The sequence below is a fragment of the Falco cherrug genome, chromosome 18 (assembly GCF_023634085.1).
Source record: "Falco cherrug isolate bFalChe1 chromosome 18, bFalChe1.pri, whole genome shotgun sequence".
Lineage (NCBI taxonomy): Eukaryota > Metazoa > Chordata > Aves > Falconiformes > Falconidae > Falco > Falco cherrug.
In genome coordinates this window covers 4,288,265-4,313,155 of record NC_073714.1, presented here as the reverse complement: position 1 = coordinate 4,313,155, position 24,891 = coordinate 4,288,265, and the positions used below count along the sequence as shown (strand labels likewise).

The 24,891-nt window shown below is 41.6% G+C and overlaps 2 protein-coding genes across 10 annotated transcripts in view; one reads left to right on the top strand and one right to left on the bottom strand.

The window, feature by feature from the left end:
• Nucleotides 1-14,893, bottom strand: part of CDCA2 (cell division cycle associated 2) — a 111,363-nt gene extending 96,470 nt beyond the window's left edge. For 5 of the 7 annotated variants that reach the window (XM_055696068.1, XM_055696069.1, XM_055696071.1 and 2 more), the window contains exons 1-16: nt 14,789-14,893; nt 13,406-13,489; nt 12,382-12,960; nt 11,759-11,886; nt 11,025-11,139; nt 10,019-10,221; nt 8,964-9,042; nt 7,884-8,116; nt 7,436-7,523; nt 6,743-6,966; nt 6,192-6,270; nt 5,528-5,574; nt 4,372-4,512; nt 3,479-3,656; nt 2,738-2,952; nt 1,264-2,337 (exon numbers count right to left, since the gene is read on the bottom strand). In XM_055696068.1, coding sequence (XP_055552043.1) covers nt 1,300-2,337; nt 2,738-2,952; nt 3,479-3,656; nt 4,372-4,512; nt 5,528-5,574; nt 6,192-6,270; nt 6,743-6,966; nt 7,436-7,523; nt 7,884-8,116; nt 8,964-9,042; nt 10,019-10,221; nt 11,025-11,139; nt 11,759-11,886; nt 12,382-12,925 — 3,312 coding nt within the window. In that variant the 5' untranslated portion in view covers nt 12,926-12,960; nt 13,406-13,489; nt 14,789-14,893 and the 3' untranslated portion in view covers nt 1,264-1,299. Of the gene's footprint in view, nt 1; nt 663-1,263; nt 2,338-2,737; nt 2,953-3,478; nt 3,657-4,371; nt 4,513-5,527; nt 5,575-6,191; nt 6,271-6,742; nt 6,967-7,435; nt 7,524-7,883; nt 8,117-8,963; nt 9,043-10,018; nt 10,222-11,024; nt 11,140-11,758; nt 11,887-12,381; nt 12,961-13,405; nt 13,490-14,788 lie in introns of those variants that run through there. The other 2 variants (XM_055696067.1, XM_055696073.1) reach the window with 2 other exon arrangements.
• A 432-nt stretch (nt 14,894-15,325) lies between these two features.
• On the top strand, nt 15,326-24,442 carry KCTD9 (potassium channel tetramerization domain containing 9). Of its 3 annotated transcripts, XM_055696225.1 has the most exons (13): nt 15,356-15,452; nt 16,529-16,650; nt 17,302-17,345; nt 17,522-17,618; nt 18,126-18,184; nt 18,794-18,922; nt 19,567-19,634; nt 19,737-19,832; nt 20,298-20,447; nt 20,823-20,928; nt 21,198-21,331; nt 21,449-21,500; nt 22,129-24,442. In XM_055696225.1, the coding sequence occupies exons 1-12, from the start codon at nt 15,405-15,407 to the stop codon at nt 21,452-21,454; spliced, it is 1,059 nt and encodes a 352-aa protein (XP_055552200.1). In that variant the 5' UTR covers nt 15,356-15,404; the 3' UTR covers nt 21,455-21,500; nt 22,129-24,442. The 3 variants fall into 3 exon arrangements, with proteins under 3 accessions (XP_055552199.1, XP_055552200.1, XP_055552201.1); XM_055696224.1 differs by lacking the exon at nt 21,449-21,500 and having other exon boundaries at nt 15,326-15,452; XM_055696226.1 differs by lacking the exons at nt 18,794-18,922; nt 21,449-21,500 and having other exon boundaries at nt 15,360-15,452.
• The last annotated feature ends 449 nt before the right edge of the window (nt 24,443-24,891 follow it).

Sequence of the window (24,891 nt, the reverse complement as noted above, 5' to 3'; positions counted from 1 at the left end):
GTTCTGTTTGCTTTTAAGCTTTATAAAAGCAGCCAAGTACATACAGTATTTTATTCCACATCAATAATGTTACAAACAAGGTCACGTAAGAGATCATTTTCAACAGAAAGCTATTTCCTTCAAGCTGGCACAGGTATTTCACTAGGGCCGAAACAGAACAGTATGAAAAATGAAAGCAACAGCAACTGTTTAAGTAGACCACCTACAGTCATCACTTTTTATTACACTGTTCAAACTAGAAAAATGAAAACAGTAAGAAGACAGGCCAACCACTGAATAATACGCACTGTATTTAGTACACATACACCGAAGACTGGAAATGTCCAGAAACGAATTACAGCTTTATTGTATGATGAAGGTTTCACTTCCCTTAGCCAATTTCATTTTTTAAAATTAATTTTATAAGCAATAAATATTTAAAAGCTTTTTTTTTAATGACTAACCCTCACACCAGAGAAGCAGAATTCATTAACTCTTTCTAACACTAAATTTAGTCTTGCTTATAGGAACTCTACCCCTGCTCGTGTCCAAAAGGTAAAGCAAAGTCTGTTCAGAAGATGGTAACGGCTTCCCCGCCTTCGGCTCCTCCCCTTCAAGCCAGAAGTGATTTCTTTCTTATTTGCAGAGAAATCTCAAGGGGGTTTTTAGGATATTTTTGAAATCTGGAAGAAAATTCATGCAGATTTCAAAAGCAATCTATAAGGAATGATCAAGCACACAGGAAACATCAACACTTCAAGCAATTCTTTTTTTCAAGCTGAAAGGGCATACTTTACAACATGATTTAACTGCCAAAGACAAATTCACGTCTTCTTTACTTCAATTCAACTTCAAAAATGTAACAAAATCTTAAGCTTGAATCCTGTTCTTTTCAAAAAGAGTTGCAGAAAAAAAATAAATAGTCATTTGCTGAGGTTTTTTATAATATTAACATTAATTGCTATTGCTCTGTAGTCAGCACTAAACTATACAAACGCGTAAGCAAGGACGTACCCTACAATGAAGAGGTGACGTCAAATTCAGTTCATCATGGCTGAAAAAAATTTTATCTCTTGATTAAGCTGCCATGACCAGACCAATGCTCTGAGCCAAGCTAGGTCCTCCACACAGTTCTGATCCTCAAGCATTTTAGGCATTAAGACAAGGAAAATCAGTTCTAAGTTACCCAGAAAATTATTTAGGAAACAGTAAGTAAGGAAATGTAAGTGGGAGAAAGAAGAAAACAGCACTTAAACAGAGAGAACATAAGGATCTAATACTGACCTTCACTTCAGAAAATTAGAGATCGCTGAAACCTCGCTAAACGTTAGAGTTATTTTCAAGAGGTACTTCTATTTCTTCATGGTTACATCTGTCCTTCCTAGCTACAGAATTTGTTATGCTCCTTTTCCGGGTTTGAGACCAAGTTCTTGTTTCTTGAGGTGTGGATACACACATGTTTCTCCTCCTACATCTTCTGTAAGGACTACCAGCAAGATTACCAGAGTCATTGTTCTCCTTCCCTGGTGCTGAAAACTGGGTGAGATTTTGTTGTTTATGGTGAATGTTCTCAGATTCCATAAGGATGGATGTGCTGCTTCTCCTGAGTTTGGAAGCAGAAGCTAGCAGGTTCTTTTGAACCTCACTGGGTACTTGAATCCATGCAAGTCCTTCAGTGTCTGCCCCTTTACATAATCTCATGCTGCGCTTCACTCTTTTTTCAGCACTGTTATTGTTCTTTCTTCTAGAAGGCTCCAAGGAGTCGTTTTCGAGCCGAGGAGCACATAAGAATTCTTCCACATTGAAAGAAGAAACTAGAAGATCGGAAGCAGAAGCTAGCAGGTTCTCTTGAACCTCACTGGGCACTTGAATCCATGCAAGTCCTTCAGTGTCTGCCCCTTTACATAATCTCATGCTGCGCTTCACTCTTTTTTCAGCACTGTTACTGTTCTTTCTTCTAGAAGGCTCTAAGGAGTCGTTTTCTAGCCGAGGAGCAGATAAGAATTCTTCCACATTGAAAGAAGAAACTAGAAGATCATTTCCAGTTATTTCCAATTTTTCAACAGGAGGAAAATTGATGGTACTACTACTTCTTCCTCTTGGTGGATTATCTCTTACAGAATCCTCTCGTGGACACCGAGCTCCTTGTGCACCCTCATGTACACCAGTGCCCTGTTGTTCCAGAAATTCTAGCCCGGTTAGCTGTTCTGCCTTATTTAGGAGATTTCCTTGTAATTTCTCATTTTCTATCAAGGAACTACTTTCTTTTTCCTCTTCTACACATGCAGTCTCTTTAACTTGTTGGAAACAGTCAGATGTATCAAAAGAACACTTCACGTCTGGCACAATGTTTGAAAGCTAGGGGGTAAAAAAAAAAAAAAAAAAGGTGGGGGGGGTGTCAGAATAGGCAAAAAATAACCAACAACAAACTGGTTTCAAACAGCTGATAACTAAACAACTGCTGCAGTTTTCCTCACTAAGTCAAGTCATTCTCAAAAAACCCCAGCTGATGCATAGAATCCTGCATGATGGAAACTGCTCCAGTGTGGGGCCAAATTAATGTCCCTTGAGGCCTTGTTCAGTTGTGTTCCGACTCTTTCCTTCCAAGGATGGAGATTCCATGGCCTCTCCAAGCAGCCTGTTCCAATATTTAATCACTCTGGGTTTTTTTTCCCCCCAAACATTACTTTGTTGATGGTACAACATCAAACACAACTCTAACTTACTTTCTAGCAGTATCCTTAAGACTATCAGTTACCTTATGACCAGTGGCAGAAGCAGACTCCAGATCACCACCCGACACCTGGAATGCCGTATCATGGGAGCTGCTGGCTTCTGCAGTGTCCATGTCCTTAAAGCTTGGATTTGTATGAACTGCACAAATGTTTTTCCCTCTCATTTCTTCAACCACTGGCTCCTGTCGAACATCCTTGCAAGCCTTCCCAGATTGGGCGTTATCTAAAAATACGGCTTCTGAATTACAATAAACACATGGTTACTTGACTCTACCTGTGAAAGTACAAAATTTTTTTGAAATATTACAACAAAAGCTTTATAGTATTTTACTTACAGAAAGGTAAACTTCTAAACAACCATTCCAGATAACTAGTGAAAAAAACACAACCAAACAACAAAAAAACCAGAAAACTGCTGCACGTCTCTTCAATATTCACGCATAACTTACTGATAATTTCATAGTCTTTGAAACTAGTATCTAGTCAAAGTACAGAGAGGCTTTTTTTTTTTCTTTGTCAGCTTTACACTTGAGTCTAACAAGACTTAAATTTAGCCAGCTGGAGATTACTAAGCTATTAGATCCTCTGGACTCTACTATTACATTACAGAAGCAATTAAGACAAAAAAAAATGCATAGTGGGCTCTTTACCTAGCCACTGAACTCAAGATAAGTATCAATAGGGTGGGCTTTCTTATGTAACCATTAAAGTATTAGAAGCAACAGAAAAAGAACAAGGCAAAACAGAACTAAAAACCACATTACCTGAAAAAAATTCTTTTGCTTTTGGCGATTTTGGAGATGAGGCAAACGAGCAAGCCTCTGGAATTTCAGGGATAGGGCTGAGAAGAGGTTTCTTAGAAGCCATCTCTCTTTCCATATATAAAGGTTTTTCTTCTACCTTTTTCTTCCTTCTTTTCCCATAGCTTGTATGTTTTCTTTTCTGAAAATATCAGGAATATTGAACACAACACGATGTAATTGTCATGATCCTGTACGGAATTTTTCTAATAAATAAGTGACACCATTACTGGATTTTGATGGATAACAGTTGTTTCCCCTAAAACAGAACTTCCACTTTTCTGCCATCTCCAAATTAATCTAAAAAACTCAAAGCAAAGGAGAATTACTTCTCAAACATGAGATCTGATGTGTCAAAGAAATTAGTCTTTCAGCTCAAAAACCACAGATTCTTCATTCCTACTAGGTTTGAAAATGAGTATGTGCTTTCTCTCCCAATAGAGTAAAACAAAACCCTTCCTCAGCTCTCACACCTTTACAAATACTTAACTAGCACATAACTGAGCAAGTTCAAAGAACTACTACAGCATATCCTTGGTACACTTGGTAGAAGAACCCAAAGCTCATTTTCTGTCCCTGAAGGCTGAAAAGCGACACCCCGCCCCCTCACCTCCATAAAGTATCCTTTTTGCCCTGCAAGTTTTCTTACTGACAGGCAGTAAGAAAAAGGGGTGCGGTGGTAAGTGCAGGAAAAGAAGACAGGCATGAAGAGAATAGTGGCAGCAACAGGAAACACAACAGCCTTTAGAAAAATTTTGCTACAAACAAACTAATCACATAAAACACACAAGAAAGAAGAGACACATGGACAGAGTAATGAAGGCAGCACTCGCTGACTGCAGTGGGCTGTCACCTACTTGTGTCTTTTTGGCAGCAGATATGGTTATATCCTTTTGTCTTTGAAACTTATTCTTTCTTGGATTTTTAGTATCTTTAGCATTGTTAGTATTTATGGACGTTGAGATGCTGACATCAGTCCCCTTTGAAATAGGGCCACACTGTTGAGGAACATGAATTTTAAGCCGTTGGGGTGCACATGCATAGGCTTTTGTAAAAAACAACACACCAGAGTCCTACAGTCATAAGAAGCACATTGTAATTAGTCTCCATTATTTTGTATGGCACATTGTAATTAGTCTCCATTATTTTATATATGAGGTCATAAGAGGTACACACAACTGGAAATAAAGATCTCCAGAGCTAGTCTCTTCACACAGTACAGTATAGTTGTATTTGTACAGAAAGGACATTCTAATGAGAAAATGGTAGATTTTCATCTTCAAGCTATTTGTTTCAGAGAAGATAGGTTGTTACTTTTTTCATATTATTTTTTTGTTCCTGCAATAAAGCACAATAGAACTGTACAACACCGAAGCCTGAAAACCTTTCTTACAGAAATTGTTGTACACTAAATTTATGGACCTCAAAATTCCAGCTGCCAGAAAAGATACACGTATGATACTCTGCCTGCCTCATGGCTGGCAGACAACAAGGTTAACAAGACCGGACTTGGGAACACAACCACATTTTCAGTGATACCAAAAGTCATCACAGGTTGCAGAATAAACTTGACTTTATTAGCCTCTATCTCATGTTCCTATGTAGCAAAGAAATTAAACCAAATAGAAAAATTAGACAGAAAACTTTGTTTCCTTTCTCCTCGATTTACTGTGATTGTATGCTTTAATTCCCATGAGTGGAGCCCTGATCCCAAGAATGAAAGTCTGAATAAATCTCTTCTAAATTTTGTCAGACTGTTTGGGAAAGTTCATGGAAAATTCAAAAGAAATAGTAAATTTAAGTATCAAGCTATAACCACTTTCACTCAAAAACGAGATTTCCTTAAAACAATTACCTGCACTAACAAGAGATATTTCCACATACCTGAATAATCCTCATACCTGAGGCTGTAAAAACTCTTACTAGCATCAGGAGGCATAAAAGATAACAATTCTGCCTGAATAAGTTAAAAAATCAAACCAAACATCATCACTAAAAAAACCCAAAACTTACCTTCCTTTTTCTAGAAGTTTTTCTCATATCAGATTTGTCAGTTTCTGCTATTATATATGAAGAAAATAAGAGTATTGATTCAGTTTTAACACAAAGTTAATCACATTTTGAGGAAATGATTCACATAATTTCTAACATTACGCACAGTGTGTTTAGTCATCTTAGTCCTGATTAAATAGCGAATTAAGTCTTAAGAACTATCAAACATGTTAAGATTATAAAAAAAACAACCTTAACAGCTTGCTTTACAAAACAGAGCAAAGCAAAACTTGTAAGGATTTGGCAACAAAATAATTAGCGCTTGCGCAGCTTTCATAGAGATACATCCATATACATCCACAACTGCTTTTCAAGGTTTTTTATTCTTGCCTTCCTTGCTGTTTTAAAAACATCAAAATTACAATATCTGAATCAAGATAGCAAGCCAATTACTTAAAGCAGTAAGTCCAGTCAGATCAGCCACTTTCACAGAAAAATACCACAACGTCAAACAACGGGTAAACACTGCAGCTACTGCAAAGACCTTTAGAAGGAAGCAGCAGCATTTAAATTTTAGCACAATTGAAACAGCCCCCCCCGTATAAAAACAAAACACCCCTGTGTCATCTCTCAATTTTCAGATACAGAAAGATGCACTAGTGACAAAAATACAAGTTGGAGTTACCTTCTGCATTTTCAACAGGTAAGACGTCTCCTGCAGCAACAGAGCCCTCCAGCAACTCTTGAAGAGGCTCAACACATTCCTTTAAACAAAGGAAAAGTTTATTTTCTTTAGCAATATACTCTATTGATACATATAGAAAACGACCTCGTCCATTATTTTTTGGAACAGCCAGGCAATTATTATTTTTTCCCCCTTAAAGAATGCAGCAGCTCATTTGCTGTATATGGCAAAAAAAATACAGTATCAAAAGTATATGAATAAGCCAAGGCAAAAACATTTTATATGCTACCAGTACTCAGCTTTAAACATAGCTCTACAGGCCAAAATGCTATTTAGAATTCATAAAGCAGAAGAAAAAGCTGTCATTCTAAAGCTTCAAGCAGACAATTTAATATTTCAGCAATTTCTTTTCAAAACCACACAGACCAAAGAAAAAATGAAACAAAAACTGAACGTTCGCAGCGACCAAAAGGCTATTTTAATAGCTACAAACAAAACAACAAGCCAACAAACAAAACCAAGAAATACCATATCACAACAAAAAAACTTACATCATCGCAGTCAAAGTTCGGCTGGGTTAATGGTTCTTCAATGAGACTCGACACTACAACGAGGCTATGACTGTTTAATCTTGGATGATGGCCTGGCATTGCTCCTTTGCGCAATGGAGTATTTGCAGGCAAAGTTTCATCAAATATTTCTGGGCTTAGAACTTCTCCAAAAGTAACTTTTCTTTTCTTTGAAGGTTTTTCAGAGCTGTGTCTTTCGGCTTCCTCTATCATAATAAAATACACAGACTGCTTAGTGAACTTGGAACTTTCACAGAGCACTTTTCAAGGTCTTTTTATGGGTCATAACATTCTTTCAGAAATCAGACACACTCCCCAAACAGCAAAATACCACCTTTACATGTCCTGTATTAATTAAAGGAGAAAGAAAATAGAAGACTAGAAATGACTAGCTGTTCCACAATTCCAGCTGACAAGTGTAAAATTTCTTGAAAAAACAGGTGATTCTGTTCTAGTGTTAGAGGCTTCCTGAAGCTTGGTGTGGGATTTTTTTTTTTTTTTAATAGTCATTATTTTCCTTGACAACTTTATTTTCTGCTTCACACAGTAGGATGCCACACATGAGCTGCTTCAGTGGTGGTTAATGCACATCACTCTTCAGATTTAGCAAAGATACAAAACCTTCTGAACCCACATAATACTCTACCTATTTAAAAAACAAAAGGAGAATCTGACCTGTTTGCAGTGATTCAAAGATCTCAGCACAATTGGAGACTGCAAGAGACTCACCTCCTCCTCCGGCAACTGCATCATTTGAGTGTTCCTATCAAATTTAAACAAGACAATCATCTATTCAATACAATTTAATTAAAATACTGTCCTCGTTTAAATCAAAAGTGAAAATAACTTTTTTTCTGTAAGCAACATTGAATAATCAGTCCTATTGCTTAAAAAAACTACTTGTTTTCTAAACCAACAGAACAACATGCATCTGGATCTTCCCATAGCATTAAAACTTGAAGTAAAGCTTCCAAAATGACCAAACAGCGAACAGATACCTGTTGATAGTATTACATTGTTTCCAATGCATGTCAAAAAGTATTTTTAACAACAATTCAACTTCTGGTAGTCCAATAATGACTACAGAATTTCATCTTTAGTACCTCCAAGCCAGTTAACCAACCTTCATGCTATCCATTAATGGCTTCGTTGGCATTTTCTTCAATACAGATTGCAGGTGGGAGCCCCTCAGTGCATGGCCACCTAATGAACTCTCTCCCGTTCGAAGTGGTGTGACTGGTGACTTGCTTTCATCAAGTATTTCCAAGCTCAGTTCTGCAAAATTAACTTGCTTACCTCTTAAATCAGATATAACACTACTACTACTGTCTCTAGTGACGTGGTCAGAACTGAAATCTTTAGAGCAAGTAGACAGGACAATTAAAGACTGAAGTAAAATGGAGAAGACCTTAATATTAGCAACATGAACTACAAACGTACACGCCTCCATAGATTCTGTCCATCAACATCACAAAAAGAAATAAATCAATTTGTTTCTACATTTCTGCTATTATTGTACCACGTTTACAAAACATACAACAGCAAAAAGGAAGCACCACATGAAGGAAAAAGACATTTTGCATAAGGATTTCTCTCAGCCATGTACACTGGGGGCAGGGGGAAGATCCATATTCTCTAACACAGGGAGGGACTCTGTGCAATGACATCCCTCTCTCCTTCACAGGCATGAACTATTCAACCATACTTTTCCCTAAAAATGGCCTGGCTAGCAAAATCAAGGAAAACTAAACAATTATTCCCAGCCTGTGTCTCAGTTTGAAGTTGCTTTTTCTATCAGAATCGAACTGCTAACACACCACTCAAGAGGCCCTAGCCCACCTTCCAAATATTTCAGCTCCTCTCATAAAAGCTGTTTCCTTCCTATGAATTGTGCTTAAGTAAAAACACGTTTAATGCTGTGCTATACTGAACGAGCTCTCAATTCAGTTCTTAATCTGGGATTTGAGCCTTCTCTGCAGCAGCACTTGAACAGATCATTATTTGTAGTACTTTTTTTTTTTTTTTTTTTAATTCCCTCATCAGCCTTATGTCAGTTATATCAGGTTTCTACTAGATTATAAATTGTAGACTAGACGACAGACGTGGAATGACTGCTTATGAAACATTTCCTTACAAATATTCTAAGTATTTTTACTTTCTAATAAGAATATAACAAAGATTATGATAGTGATGAATCTCTTACCGTGGCCTGTTTCTAAGGTGCCCCTAATCAGAACAGTCTCCAAAGAGTCAGTAGGACTGTGTTGCTCATAAACCCATTCCTAGAAGAAAAAGTTACAACATTTTAAATATATCGCACCCCTTTATATACACATCCACACAACACGATAAAGAAATAAAAAACCATTTGCAAATGCTGCCTTTTAAAATGGCATGAACTCTGGAGTTCTTTTAATCCCATTGACAAGGATTTCAGAGTTCTCTCGATCATCCACTACTTCCGTTAAATTTCTTTTCCCAAAATGCCAACGCTAAATGCTTAAAAGGATTAGACATCAGAAATGCAAAAAAAAGACGGCACAAAAAACCTGTGTATTTTAATAACTAATTTAAGAAGTTTCTTCCTAACCTCCATACAACTGTTAGACTATCACCGCTGTTTTACAGCTCGGAGGCTGCTAGGTCCAGCAGCATCAGAGGACATCCCTAGCAAAATAGACTGCAGCTTCACTGCTTTCATATGTGACACTAATAAGAGGATCATTAGAGATACCTATATAGAAAACAAACTAGCTTCTCCATCTGTATACAAGTGCATCTTTTTTTTTTTTTGCATGGAATAATCAAATAAGCGTTGAGCAGTTGTAAGGTGAAGATTAAAATTTGCATTTGAATCCATCCCAATGATCAATAAAGCTGATTTTGACATTTGGAAAAAGCTGTATTTGCCAGATGTGTGAATATGACATCTCGCATAGCTACAGCTGTGGATTCAAAAGAACTGAGACATACTGAGATTTTATTAATAGAATAAAATAAGCTGTTCCATGTGATTATCAGAAAACAGTATAATCTTATTGACTACAGCAGCTTATAGCATCCACATTCAAACAGGCACATGTAAAAGAAAACTGCAGGTATCTGAGGTTAGGCTACATTCATGTTCATCCCAATGGATCAGTGTCCATTCCAGATTTTGCTTCCTTTGACTTATCATAAGACAACGTGAAATTCTTAAATGGGAGATTTGCTGCGCTATTTCTTTTCTGTGTTCTTTGCCCACACTTACGTAAGTACCTTTGAAACAGCAGCAGCAGGTTCGGTGACAGTCACACCTTGGCCCGAAGACAAGATGGTGCAGATCTTGAGATCAGACTTACTGCTGTGGATCAAATTTTGTCTTAAACTGTCTTTCAAATCAGCTCCATTGCAGTCTGATGTGAACTTTCCACTCCAGCGATCCACGTTCCTCTCTTTTGTAAAAGGTACTTTGATCTGAGCTGCATCAATTAAAAACAAAACAAAAACCAAACAACAAACCACAAAGACAAGCTTCAGATTTTTCAATGAATACTCTTTTTGTGTTTCTTCACCTAAAGGATGGTGAGATTCAAAGAGCTAGGCAATTTTCTAGTCAGGAAAAATAAAAACACATGCATTTTTTAGTTCTACTTTGAAAATAACATTACCAAATCTTCAAAACAAAGCAATTTATTCTTTTCATATAAATATTAAGACCACCAATACCAGAGATGCATCGTAGCTTGTTTTACACTATCCTTTTCTCACAGTTGCCACAGTACTGCCTTGACTTGCTTTTGCAATAGTTACTACTTTCCCTAAGAAATAAGGACGTTAGCACCACAGTAATGTAATGTCTAAAATTGCTGCACGTAAAAGTTATTAAACAAAGGTCTGCGCTTTATGATCAAGACAGTTAACAGTTACAACAGCTAAAACCAGTTGTCATAAAAACCATTCTGTTTCATAGAAAAAAAGTGTAAAAACACTAACGCTTACTGAAAAGTAAATTAAAGGGTATAAATCTACAAAGTAAAACTAAGAAAATGGTCACCAAAAATAGTAGTCTTCATTTTCCTTTGGGGGTTACTCTGAGAAACCCCTATGCAGGATGCACTAAAAAATAAGATAGATTTAAACAAACAAACCCCCCTCCATCAGTCCTCATAAAGGAAGATTTTCTTTTTGGTTTATATTAAGTGTTTGTAGTTTCGTACTTTTGGGCCTAAAGGAAGACCTGATGTTTAAGATAAATCATTGACCAGAAATATAATCAACTTACAAGAGCCTGCTTCCTGGGAAGCACCATCCACTTCAGCCTCTTCTATTGATTTAAAAAATGTTGAGAAGCTATCAATCTTGTCCTTCAACGACCTGATGTTTCCATGTCTATCCTGCTAAAACAAAATTAATCTCATGAAACTTTTCTTCCGCTGCCCAAGATGACATGGGCTTTACTGCTTTGTATTTGTACTTTGGCGTAAAACAAACTCAGAGAAGCAGCAAATCTTGTACTTAATCTGGCTGCCATTTCAGTTGTATGGTAAAAATATGCAAAAAAGGAATGGCATCAAGAAATTTGTTAAGTTTTACTGGCTTTCATAACCTGTCCCCAAAATTTGTTTTCTGACAGTCTGTGCTAGTTTGAGTGAAGAACAAGTCCGACCGAAAAACAAGTCACTTATGCTAGTATTTACTTCACTTTGAACTATCAACACTTTCATTAGCAAAAAATCAAGCATGGCAAAGGCAGGAAAGTGAAGGTTATGGCAAACAAAAGTTAAAATCTATCAGCAAGCCAGACACGGAGAAAGGACTGCAGGCTCCACACAAACAAAACCTCTAACATCCCCGTATTCTTAAGTAAGGTGTCCAATGGAAGCCAATAAAATTAAGGCCATGGTTATTCTTTCTGGCTTCTTCCTGAGACTTGCCTTCTCTTCTTTCTGCAAGCTTACGTTGTTTCCTGGGAGGAACTACACTGACACATTAGACATTTAAGAAAGACTCTCTCACCTGTGTAAAAGCTTCATTTTGCCTGTTGCTTCTCTGTTGGGCAAGGAATTGAATAAGACTGTTATTTTCTGGTGACCCCCGTACTCCAATTGATGATCTTCGCCGAAATTTTAAAGTTGAAGATTTCCCTGAAATTGAGACAAGAAGGGTGGGGATAACTTCCTTTGTAAGAATATCTAAAGCTTTAAAATGGCAAGTTTTTTCTTTTTATTTTAAGAGTGGATTATGCTATTTATGAAAACATCCAAAGTTACCTGCTCAGCTCAAGAAACCTTCTTGAGCAAAAGCAAATTAACTTCCTAAAGGCAAGTTAAATATTAACTAAACCGTACACCAAATGAGGAACAGTCTTTCACTTTTAGACTTGCTAGTTAAGGAGCTGCGTACCAATACTTGCAGGATTTGTCTTACTACTCCTTTGTAAAACTCGCTGATGAACTGGACACAAAAAAGTTAATGAGTGAATTATAGCAGCATCGTATCACAGACCTATCCTTGGGCGTGTTCAAACTCAGCCAGACAACCCAAACCTGACCTAAATGGAAGTCTTTGGTAAGAGGTTGGACTAGATGACCTCCAGATGTCCCTCTGAGGACAACACTCATTAGTCACTCCAGCCTTACCTATAGATGGTTCAGTAAAACTTTCTTGACTAATCCCAAATTCAGCAATTGTTACAGTTGCAAAATCAACAGATTTTTTCTTCGGTTTCTCTGATATTCCACAATCAGGTTTTTCTTCTGCTTTGTCCCTATTAGGTGTCAAGTAGCATTCACCCTCCAAAGAAACAGGTGTACTTGAAAACTTCTCCTCACTGTTCACAGGCAAGGTAGAGTCACCGACCATATCCCCTTTTGGCGTATCAAAAAAGGATTCAGTAATCTGGCAGCTAGCATCCTCCCTGTGGTACGATTCCTTCAGAAGGCCTTTGGTGTATTTCGGGATGTATCTCTGCAACTGCGCCTGGACCCCATCACTTAAATTCTCCTTTGTGGATGCCTTTACAACTTTTAATTTAGTCACTGTGCAAACCTTCTGGTCTTCGGACAGATCAGGGAAAGAGGCTTCTACCTTCTCTGCAGTACACGTACTCTCATTTTTTCTAACTTTCAGGGGAACTTTTACATTCTTAGATTGTCTGTGCATTGTTAGTGATTTAAGAAACATTCATTCAATCTTTGCTTTCTTGTAATCACAGATACCTATCAAAAGGAAAATAAGGTAGTTTAATAGTTTGCTAAAGAGCAAGAGTTTGGTAACATTCACAAATTTCTACCAAATCTAGGATTTTCCTGGAACAAGGCATTTAACAGCATGGCAGAAAGGGAAAGTCTTATCTCCAGAAAGCTACATAGAAAGGCTACGCTATAAAGAAAAATACACAGCAATATAAACCTGCAATGGAAGTGTTTTGTGAGTAAGGAAATACAAGGCAGTGCTTTCACTCAAGCTTCATGTTAGGGTCCAACACGTTAAGCACAATCACACTGCAATTGTTTTGCTGTAAGCATGGCAACAAGTATTAGCAGTTTAATACTAACTGGAGAAACGCACAACTGACATATTTTACATTAAGTTTCCTGGATTTTAAGTTAAGCATGTAGAATTCAATAACATAAGCCTGAAACTTTAGTTCCACAAATTTACCTGTTTTGCGTAATGCAAATTAAGTCGTTAAACACGGCACACAACTTCTTTTTAAGCCCACACTAAGCTGAAGCCTACACGGACCTGGTTACACAAACGAGAGGTGACTGTATGAGGGAGCAGCCCCCCAACACCGGCCCTTCCCGGGGTGGCCCCTGCCCCCAAGGGCTCCCCATACGAATCCCCCTTTCCCAGGCATCCCAATTCCCTCAGCACCCATCCCTTGGGCCCTACCCCAGTTCCCTCAGCACTCGCCCCTCGGGACCCCCCCCATTCCCTCAGCACTCGCCCCTCGGGACCCCCCCCATTCCCTCAGCACTCGCCCCTCGGGACACTCCCCCCCCCAGTTCCCTCAGCATTCGCCCCTCAGGACCCCCCCCAGTTCCCTCAGCACTCGCCCCTCAGGACCCCCCCCAGTTCCCTCAGCATTCGCCCCTCAGGACCCCCCCCCAGTTCCCTCAGCACTCGCCCCTCAGGACCCCCCCCAGTTCCCTCAGCACTCGCCCCTCAGGACCCCCCCCAGTTCCCTCAGCACTCGCCCCTCGGGACACCCCCCATTCCCTCAGCACTCGCCCCTCGGGACACCCCCCCATTCCCTCAGCACTCGCCCCTCGGGACACCCCCCCATTCCCTCAGCACTCGCCCCTCGGGACACTCCCCCCCCCAGTTCCCTCAGCATTCGCCCCTCAGGACCCCCCCCAGTTCCCTCAGCATTCGCCCCTCAGGACCCCCCCCAGTTCCCTCAGCACTCGCCCCTCAGGACCCCCCCCAGTTCCCTCAGCACTCGCCCCTCGGGACACCCCCCATTCCCTCAGCACTCGCCCCTCGGGACACCCCCCCATTCCCTCAGCACTCGCCCCTCGGGACACCCCCCCCCAGTTCCCTCAGCACTCGCCCCTCGGGACACCCCCCCATTCCCTCAGCACTCGCCCCTCGGGACACCCCCCCATTCCCTCAGCACTCGCCCCTCGGGACACCCCCCATTCCCTCAGCACTCACCCCTCGGGACCCCCCCCAGTTCCCTCAGCACTCACCCCTCGGGACACCCCCCATTCCCTCAGCACTCACCCCTCGGGACACCCCCCATTCCCTCAGCACTCGCCCCTCGGGACACCCCCCATTCCCTCAGCACTCGCCCCTCGGGACACCCCCCATTCCCTCAGCACTCGCCCCTCGGGACACTCTCCCCCCCCAGTTCCCTCAGCACTCGCCCCTCGGGCATTCCCCCCTCGGGCATTCCCCCCTCAGCCACCCTCCCAGCGCCCCCCGCTCCTTTACATCCCCTCACCAACACACCCCATCTCCTCCCGCCCCCCAAACCCTCCGGCTCTCCCCACCTTACCACCCCACCCCCGCGCTCCTCACGCCCACCCCAACGCGCACCAGCGCCGCCGCCGCACGGTACCCGCCTCCCACATTCAAACCGGGCCGCCGCACCGCAGCGCATACCTCCGCGCTCCGCCCCCACCCCCCCCACTCGCCCACCCCTCTCGGCACCGACGGCCAGGCAGCGCGCTCATGGCTACGCGGGGGGAAGGCGGCTGTCGGGAGCCGGTGCCGTGCCGCGCTTCTCGCTGGCCTCCCGCGGACCCTCGTGGGGACCGGGGACTCTTTGTCTCCCTGCGCGGAGGGATCCGAGGCCGTTGCTCGCGCGCTAAGACGTGCTTTCAAAAAGAAAAAAAAAGCCAACAAGTCAACGGGCTGCGCCCACGTGACAAACCGCGCCAATCAGGGGCGGCTCTGCCTCAAGTCACACTGTATGCAAATGCAGGCCTTTATCTCTCCCGTGATTGGCTACTAGAGGCGCTCCGGGCCGCCCCCGCCGCCCTGTTGGCATATCCCCGCCTAAGCCCCCCACCCGCCCAAGCCCCGCCTCTCCGACGGAGCGCGTTTCTTATTGGACAGTAGGTGCTCCCGCGATTGGGCAGGGCTCACGTCGGTCAGCGCTCGCTGCCTTCCGGGTTCGGCAGGAGGAGCGGGCTGCCGCCGCCGCCGCAGCATGAGGCGGGTCACGCTGTTCGTTAACGGCAGCCCCCGGAACGGGAAGGTGAGGGGCGGGGAGGGGGTCGGGCCCCGCCGCCAGCCCGCGGCTCGCCCCCGCGGGGTGCCTCCCCTTCCCTCCCCTCAGCCGGCGGCGGTGTTCGCGGGGCGGCGGGACGCGGCTGCCGCCCCAGGCTCGGTGCGGGGGAGGAGGCCCCAGCGGGCGCCGTGAGGAGCCTGAGGAGCCCCCGCGGCTCCCAGCTGGGGCCTGGTGCCGCCGGGCAGCGCCGCTGCCTCCCTGCCCGCTAGCGCGGCGCGGGGCCCGGCCAGCCCGGGGCTTGGAGCTGGGGTCGCAGTTCCAGCCGCCTCCGCGGCGGCGTTGCCGGTGCGGGCCCCGGGGAGCGGGGGGGCTGGGCAGCGAAGCCCGGCGGGGTCGAGGTGGTGCCGCGTGCGTGCGCCAGTAACCGCCCTGAGGCAGGTCTGTGGGGCGGGGGGCGCCGAGGCCAGCCCCCTCCTCGCAGGTCCCCTACAGCCACCAGCGCATCCTCCCCGCTGCCTGGCTCGGGGCCCGGGTCCTGCTGTCTGGGGGTGTCCGGCGGGGTGTCCGGGCCCCAGGACCGCGGGACTAGCGCAGGAAAAGGCCCCGCGATGCCCCCGATCCCGGGGTTTTCCCACCCGCACCTCCTGAAGACGGTTAATCTGGCTGTGGTTTAATCTTGGGGTTTGGAGAGGGAAATAAATTCAGGAGAGGCTTGGAACAGGACAAACAGCGGCGTTTCTTTAGGGATATTTCCCTAAATAAATATTTATTTATTTATATTACTAATTATTTCTAATTAATAATAAATAGAGTAATATTAAATAAATATTATTATTCCCTAAATAAATAACTGAGTCATAATAGTCTTACAGTACCAACACAGGTCCTCCAGGGCTGCCGCCGGAGTCTTCACGAGAGCTCACCCGATTTTAAGGCAGCTAGGTTTCCAATGCCAAAATTGGTCTGTTTGTTTCCATTTCCCAGTAAAAATCCGTACATCCCTCCTCTTCCCCCCCATAAAAAGATACTGGTAGCTCTGGTAACAACCCTGAAATGGCAGGATCCGTACAGACACGGTGCTTATAGCTGCCTCTCTTCCGCAGGTCGTGGCTGTGTATGGGACGTTGTCAGATTTGCTGTCTGTGGCTAGTAATAAGCTCGGAATAAAAGCAACCAGTGTTTACAATGGAAAAGGTGGACTCATTGATGATATCGCTTTGATTAGGTAAGGCTTATCCGATGAAAGGCACGCGGATGCAGGTTAAGAGACTTACTAGGCTATTAATCCTCTGACCTTAATCAATAACCAGTACTTTCCTTAAAAACAGATGCCCTAATTTCCAGCCAGTATGCCCAGAGGTGCTTTCATGCCTCAGGGAAAAATAATACTGTCTTTTGAACTTCAGAGCATTTCTGTCTTGATGAATCAGAACCTGACACAAGCTGTGTTTTATGCCTTTTAACATCCTCCTGCCTTGATTTGCAGTGCAATGCACATACCAGGAAAATCCCACTATTCTAGTCAGCACATGGATGAGGTTTTTTTTGAAAAGGAGACAAACTCTGGCATTGCTTTGGCTTCATAGACTACTCCCAGAGTGGGGAGAAATTTTGTAAAACTAAACGGGTTGAGTAACAGAAATGATCCCTACCTGGTTGCTACAGATAACATTTCCAGTGAGGTCAGTTGTATTACCATCCACTGGAACCTGCAAAATAAAGCTAAAAATCACATACTGAAGTTCTGACTAACGGCAACTGAAGATCATTTATCTGAAACTAAGCCAGAGAGGTTCCCACCGTCGATTAGATGAACAAAAATTTATGACTTTTGTTTTGTTTTTTTTCCTCTTTCCCCTGCCCCCTCCTCTCTCAGGGATGATGATGTTTTGTTTGTCTGCGAAGGGGAACCATTCATTGGTAAGTCTCTGTGATTCTTAGGTTTAACAGTTTGTTGAATGAAGAGAGGGTTTGTTTTGCTTTAATGTAAATCTAAAATTTTCTTTTCTGCCGTTTTCAGAAGATACCTCTTATCATTTGGAGGATTCAGAAATACTCACGTTTTTTCTAATAATTACTGTGTCTCATCTGTGTAGATCCTCAAACTGATGGGAGACCTCATGAAGAGCTAACGGGGTCACACACAGATTGGTTAACACTCAATGTTGGAGGCCGATACTTCACCACTACACGGTAAAAGTGCAACTAGTTGGTTTTGTCCTTAAAGGACTTGATTTCAGTAAAGTAGTTACAGCAGCTGGTAGTGTACATTCAGTCGGTGGGGCTTCAGATACTCTTGCCAAAGAGCTGGAAAGATAACTTACTAGGGAGTAGGAGGTCTTTGACTTCTGCAACTTTCTCTGTACTTCATATTTGCTATCACAATTTTGCAACAAATTCTTAAACAGCTTAATATGTAGTAAAACTGGCAAAAAGCCTGAACAGGCCTAGGTTTATCCTTGGAATATTCCGGTTAAGTTATGTGCTTTGTATTTTTACAAGTACTTCAGGTCAGAAAGGTTTTTTGCTATCATGCTATTTGAAGTTATATCAGTACCGTGTTGTAGTGTTGGGATGCTTATCATACACCATTATTACCTTCAAGCTGTGAAAGGCAGAAAATACACTCCAGCCACCAGCTTTGTCTCTTGAGCAAAACAGTCCATTGTGAAAAATAAAACTGCTGCCTTTGCTTTCTAGGAGCACTTTGGTTAACAAAGAACCTGACAGTATGTTGGCCCACATGTTTAAAGATAAAGGTTAGTATATTGAAAAAACCACTATTTTTTAAGTAACTAATCAGCAAAGTAGGTAAAAGGCGCTATCGAGTTGAGATTCTTGTTCGTAAGTTAAAATATCAAAAGTACGTTAATGTATCAAAGCAGAAAGTGCAATTATTTCTTTTTTAATAATTGTCTGTTTCTCTGTTGCCCGTATAGTGATTATCATCTCACAAACTGAAAATATCGCTTCCATCCATAGCTAACATTTCAGGGTCTTTTTTTGTTTGTTTGATTTTAGGTTTTCATCTTATTGTTGCATCTTGCTCAGTTTTGTCAACAGAATCAGTGAGCAAACACTGTACAAGAGAGCCTTTAGGAAACAGGGGCAGACTGAAAAACTGATGCTGCTTTTTTTCTAGCAGTGATTCTTATGTATGTGATAAAATGCTTTAGTTAGTTATAGCAGGAGCGAGTTTGTTTTAAGGTGATTTTTTCCCTGCCCCCTACTCTTCTTTTCTCCAAGAAACACCCTTTCAAGTGGAATGTTTCATAATCCAGTACCCTTTGGTAATAAAAATCTGAAACTGAAGCAAATGCTCTTCTATTAATATATCAAATTTAATTATATATATGTTGTGGAAACAGATGCTTGGGGAAATAAGCAAGATCATAGAGGAGCATTCCTAATTGACCGCAGTCCAGAGTATTTTGAGCCAATTTTGAACTATTTGCGTCACGGACAGCTCATTGTAAATGATGGCATTAATTTGCTAGGTAGGTATTACCTGTATGACATCTCCTAAATTATTACTCTTTAGAAGTTAAACTTTGCCCTCAGGTAAACATGATAAAGTCAGTGGGACTTCTGTATGCTCACCTAGATGTTTGGGATTTTTCTTTGGTGAATTTATTCTCAAGCATTGCAATTCCATGTGCTTGGTTTAATGAAGGTAGGCTGTTTCAACTTACTTACCTTGACAGCATTAAAAATTCTCCATACTGGATTAATAGCTGGCTGTAATTCTGGATATGGTGTCTTTAACCTAATAATGGTATTGGAAACACCCTTTTTCAGTTATTTTTTTCCTTTTAGCTGCAAGCAAGCTCGCTTTTCCTCTGTCCACTTACATCTAATATAACGTACGTGGTTGTCAGTTTTATTAAGTTTATGCATTTCTTCGAGACTCCTTCAACAAGTGATCTATTCATCTTTGTTAGTGTAGCTAAAATGTGTAAAAGGTTTAACAAGTAGGGAACATCAGCTGAATTGATGCTCCTCCAGTAGTAAGGATGGATTAACCCACACTTTCTGGCATGTTCTTGGTGTGGCTGTGCACTGCCTTCTCCAGTAAGGGAAGAAGAGCGCTCTCTTGTTTCACGACTCCCTGTAAATAACAAATACTGCTTTGTTTTGTTAGGTGTTTTGGAAGAAGCCAGGTTTTTTGGTATCGATTCACTAATTGAACATCTAGAAATAGCTATTAAGGTAACTTGTTTTCTTTAATACACGAAATGCACGTCTTGTTTTTTTCCAGGCAATATATAATTTAGTCCTATCTGTATTAGCTTTTAACAACTCTCTCAACAGAACTCGCAGCCAGCTGAGGATCATTCTCCCATATCTCGAAAGGAGTTTGTCCGATTCCTGCTGGCAACCCCAACCAAGTCTGAGCTGCGATGTCAGGTGCGAAAACACGGGTTTTGTCTTGATCTATAGTGTTGGTGTCTGGTGGGGATATATCCCGCAGTGTCGTGTGACAACAAGGAATTCAAACAACGTGTGCTTTCGCCCCTTCCCACTTTTTAATTGAGTTTATATTCCAAGCTGTAGCAGAGTGACCTTAACATGAAATTAAAGTGTGCCGTTTGGGCTGCTTTTCTTCTTCGGGTTGAAGGTTTCCTGGAGAAGCAACTTGTTAAGCTATTGTATTTAAATGTAAAATGCACTAGCAAACTCAGTGATAATGCTGATACATTTGCATGTTAATTTCATTACTTTTACGTAGTGGAATAGATGGTCTTCTGTGTGTGTGTGTATATATATATCTGTGTATACTTATATACACATGTACATATACACAATTCCCTTAACTGTTTTGTTTTCAGATCTACACCTGTAACTTTCTGGGGTTTCTGGTTTTGTTTTTAGGGTCTCAATTTCAGTGGAGCAGATCTTTCACGTCTGGATCTTCGCTACATAAACTTCAAGATGGCTAACCTAAGCCGTTGCAACCTAGCGCACGCCAACCTGTGCTGCGCAAATCTGGAAAGAGCTGACCTCTCTGGATCCGTGCTTGATGTAAGAATTGCGGCGTCTTGGAAAGTCTGGGCTGTCCTTTAGTTATTTTTAAAGGAAGGGGAGTTGGAACAGGCAGAGCAGTGTAAAACATGTAGTCCCTCAATAGTTTTTTGCAATTGTTCTAGTTAAACCACTCAAAAGCCTTTTGAAGTGATCTTAAGTTTAAAAAAAAAAAAAAAAAAAAAAGGCAGTGGGTGAGAATTATCTGCTTTCCTGAGAAGTAATGTAGCAAGTTCTTACACTTCCTCACAGTAATGTGGCTGTTGTGCTTTAACAGGATTCATTTCCAAAACAGAAGTGAAAACTGTACTCTGATAATTTTCAGTATTATTCATCTTCGAACTTTTATGAATCTAACATGCCTGTCTCTATTAGTGTGCAAACCTTCAGGGGGTAAAGATGCTGTGTTCCAACGCAGAAGGAGCATCTCTGAAAGGGTGCAACTTTGAAGATCCTTCAGGCCTTAAAGCTAATTTGGAAGGTAAGAAGTTTTTTGCCTGTTGGCTGCTCTGGAAACTGAACCTGGTGTTTGTCAAACTATATGACATGTGAAGGGTTGTGCTGCGGCTTGCACAATCCATATTTTCATGAGAAAAGGCCAAATCCTCGAATGTGTGACCATATAATCATTAAATTCCAAGTTCTACCTTGACCTCTGTCAATTTACGTGGCTCTGAGGAAGCATTGTTCTGGAGTCACTGTGTTTTCTGAATGTTTTTTTCTCATAAAACTGTTGGTTTTGTGTTTTAGGTGCTAACCTGAAAGGTGTTGACATGGAAGGCAGTCAGATGACAGGAATTAATCTAAGAGTTGCAACGCTGAAAAATGCAAAACTAAAAAACTGTAATCTGAGAGGAGCAACATTGGCGGGAACTGATTTGGAAGTGAGTTGTGTTTCATTTTATATACTAACTAGTCAACCGATAAAATTTTGGGAATTGCTGGCTTTTGGCTGAGTTTTCCAGCTTCAAACTAGACAGAGTGAACGAGTCTCTTTTCAGTCTTAGTGAGCTGTGGATGATCTAAGGAATCATTCTAGCCTCAGTTTGGAAGGTGAAGTCTAAAGTCTTGGATTTGCCAGCACCTCAGAGCCACAGAAACGGCTTGTATCCTCTCAAAGGTGATGGGTGGAAATACTGCTAAACTGAACACTTCGGGTGCGAGCATGCCATCACTGAAGAGAAATGCTGTTGCCTGGGTTTGTGTTCTGGTTTTGTTTTGATTCTGGGACATCATTTTTAGAGTAATGATGGAATCTTACTGACTGGTAGCATGTGGTACATTGCTGTCTCTATTAGTAAGATAAACTGGCTCGTTTTGCAAGCTGTGTACGTGGCTCTTCCTCCTCAAGTACTAGAGAATTTTTCAGAGTAACGCCTGGTGAGATTGCAAGAGGCAGCTTCTTCCTAGCTTTGTTCAGCAAGCATTAGGAACACCTGGAAGAGAATTCCATATAAAGAGTGTAAGTCTAACAAATTAAAAATAAATCAAGCTGTTACTGTGAAAAGGAACTACTCTCTCACAAGAAGTAACTAAAACTCGAAGCCAGAGTGACAGACTAGAGGTTCACACTGAAATTTATGGAAGTGTATGTGGGTTCTGTATAAATGTGGTTAAGGTACAGTTTTGAACAAACTTCTGGGTATATTCAATTAACGTTTCTTTTTCTTTTACCCTTTAGAATTGCGATCTATCAGGTTGTGATCTACAAGAAGCTAATTTGAGGGGATCTAATGTGAAAGGAGCTATCTTTGAAGAGATGCTGACACCTTTGCACATGTCTCAGAGCGTCAGATAGGGAAGAGAATATGCCGAAGAGGAAGGAATTAAAACATTTCTTGTGACTTTCTTCACCTCCTCCCCTTATTAAGTTAGAAGTACTGGTTATTAGACAACTTACATTTGTAGTAGTGCCTAAGTAAATTCTTCTTTGGTCAGTTTTGGGGAGGGAGCTTTTGTTTAAGAGGCAGAAACAGACACTGTTTCTACCTTTGTGAGCAGAATGAGGAAGTGGGCTGGTTCTACAACCAGAATGTGTGGCTGGTTTTGCTGCAGGGAGGGTTAAATAGATTCATCATTTAGCATTGCCTCACTTTGGAATGCATTTTAATTTATAAAGCACAATATATGCAATTCTATTTATTAAATCTGTAGCTGCAATATGAATAGAAAAAGTTATTCATGTATAGTAGCAACAAAGTTCAGGTTTACAGTTAGACTAGTGTATTTATAGTTAGTCTCTTTGTTCATGCACAGTGTATTAAATGACAGGTGTGGTTTAGACAATGTCCACAGGATGTTTTCAGGTACTTTTTTTTTTTTGTTGTTCTGGGGTGAAAACAGCAGTCAGCTGTCGTCATAGGTAATATATTGCCTTGTAGTACTTGGAACACAGGTAGGGAACAGCTTTATTATCCTCTGACATATGCAGTGGAAGCTGCTTCCGCTGAAGGGAGCTGCCTACACAGCAGACTTACTTGTAACTTAAACATCCCTGTTCAGAAATTGGATGTCATCTTTAATCCTTGCCAAATTAGTATGAGATTGCACTATCAATCAAAGCTAGTAGGAAAAATCCCTTTGCTTTCAGATGTCCGAACTGCTCCAAACTTGGAGTAGCTGTAATTTTTTTATTATTATTATTCGTTGTGGGGAATTAAATGTATATAGGAAAACACAGTACTGTCACCAAAGTAGAGATGGGCAGTGGGGCCGCAGCACATGCTCCACCCTCCTGTTATTACTCCAGTATATGAATAAACGGCACCTGTTTCCCCTCAATGTACTATGCAAATACTCCTGGACACTGAATCCTTGAAAGCATGGGCATAATCCTTTTCCCAGCCCGCTCTCAGTATTCCACTTAGCGCCCGCTAAAAGGGGCTGTAAAAGCATCCCGCGTGGGGCAAAGTGCCCTTTCTGCAGCTGCTTTACTTTGGAGAAAACGGGGAGCTGTGTGACTTCTGCAGCGCAGAAAGCCGCGCAGCGTCTCTTCACGTGGGGGTGCGCTTCGTCGATTAAGCTGTTTCCACTGTAGAATCAATCTAGTTCTCATCTAACACATTTGTTTTATACGCAATCAAAAAGCACATGAAGAAACTATACCAAAAAAAAAAAAGAAAAAAAGGTGCATCGAGAACTCTTACCTCAGAGGCTTGCTTAAAACACCCCAAAGTTAAAACTAACCTTGAATCTAAAGCAATCCAGCTGTGACTGGAAGTTGTGAACCAATGCATCCTAAAACTTAGGGAATGTGACGCTGTTGGCAGTAGTTTGAGTTCCACGGTCACTTCAGTGGGTTGTCTTTTTACTTGAGTGCAGATTTGCTGTCCTCTGAACGGAAGCCTTGTCTCTAGTAGTTACAAAAATGCTGCTTTGCCATCAGTCTAGAAAGAGATCAGTTCAGGAGCAGTATATGATTTCTTTATGGGGAACCGCAGGATTCTCCCTTATTTTCAAGTTGGGTTGACTCAGGCATATGACATGAACTTGACTCACGATCCCACGGTGGTTCAGAATTGGGATTTTATTTCCTCCAGATTCCCAGGCCTCTTGATCTGGCTCTAGGACAACACTGTATCCTCCGTGAAATATACCTGTAGATTCAAGGGAAATGTTTCAGCGTGATTTTGGAGTCCTTTCTCCCATTTCATCGCTTTCATTGAGAGTGATGTGTATGTTGCAGTAGAAGATGATTCCTAGGGCTAGAGAAATAAATGAATTATTTTTTTTTATCATGTTTTGTAGCTGGCAGAAGTAAAATATTGTATGGAAAAAATCTATTTTCATAATCACTGTGTATAAAATATATTTGAACTTTCACTGAAGCACTATGTTTTGAATAATCACAGCATGTGGCATCATTCATTCACAGCTGAATTTAAGGTACCTCTTTTGCTATGACAAAGTTGTACGAATAGCCCAAAGTGGCCTATTCAGAAGTTGCAGGTTCCAGCCTGATTTAAATTACATTAATAAAAGTGCGTAATATGAAAGTGGCTTGGTTGTCTTAATATAAAAAAATAATCCTAGTCTTTTCCTGTGGGAAAGACAGTGGGTTAGAAGAGAAGGAACTTTTGACTTTGATAGCTCCTTGTACACAGGCTTAAAAATATTCTATCTGAAGTGGGTTTTGCCTTCCATGAGACAGTGACTGTCACCTTAGCCTGGATCTGTATGTAACCAGTGCTTTCTCAAATGGACTAGTTGTAAAGTAGGAATTGCCCACATTTGAGTGTTTACTTTATGAGAAGACTGAGTTTTAGATGTCGTTACTTCTGCCCAGACCATCTGCACGATGGCAGGCAGCAGCAGAATTTCAAATTAAAGCTGACCTGCTGGAAAAAACAACCACCTTGCGTTGTGGGGACGGCTGCGGCGTTTCTGACACATTCAGTTTGAGAACTTGCACCGGGTTTTTTTGACTTGTCACTCATCTGCAACA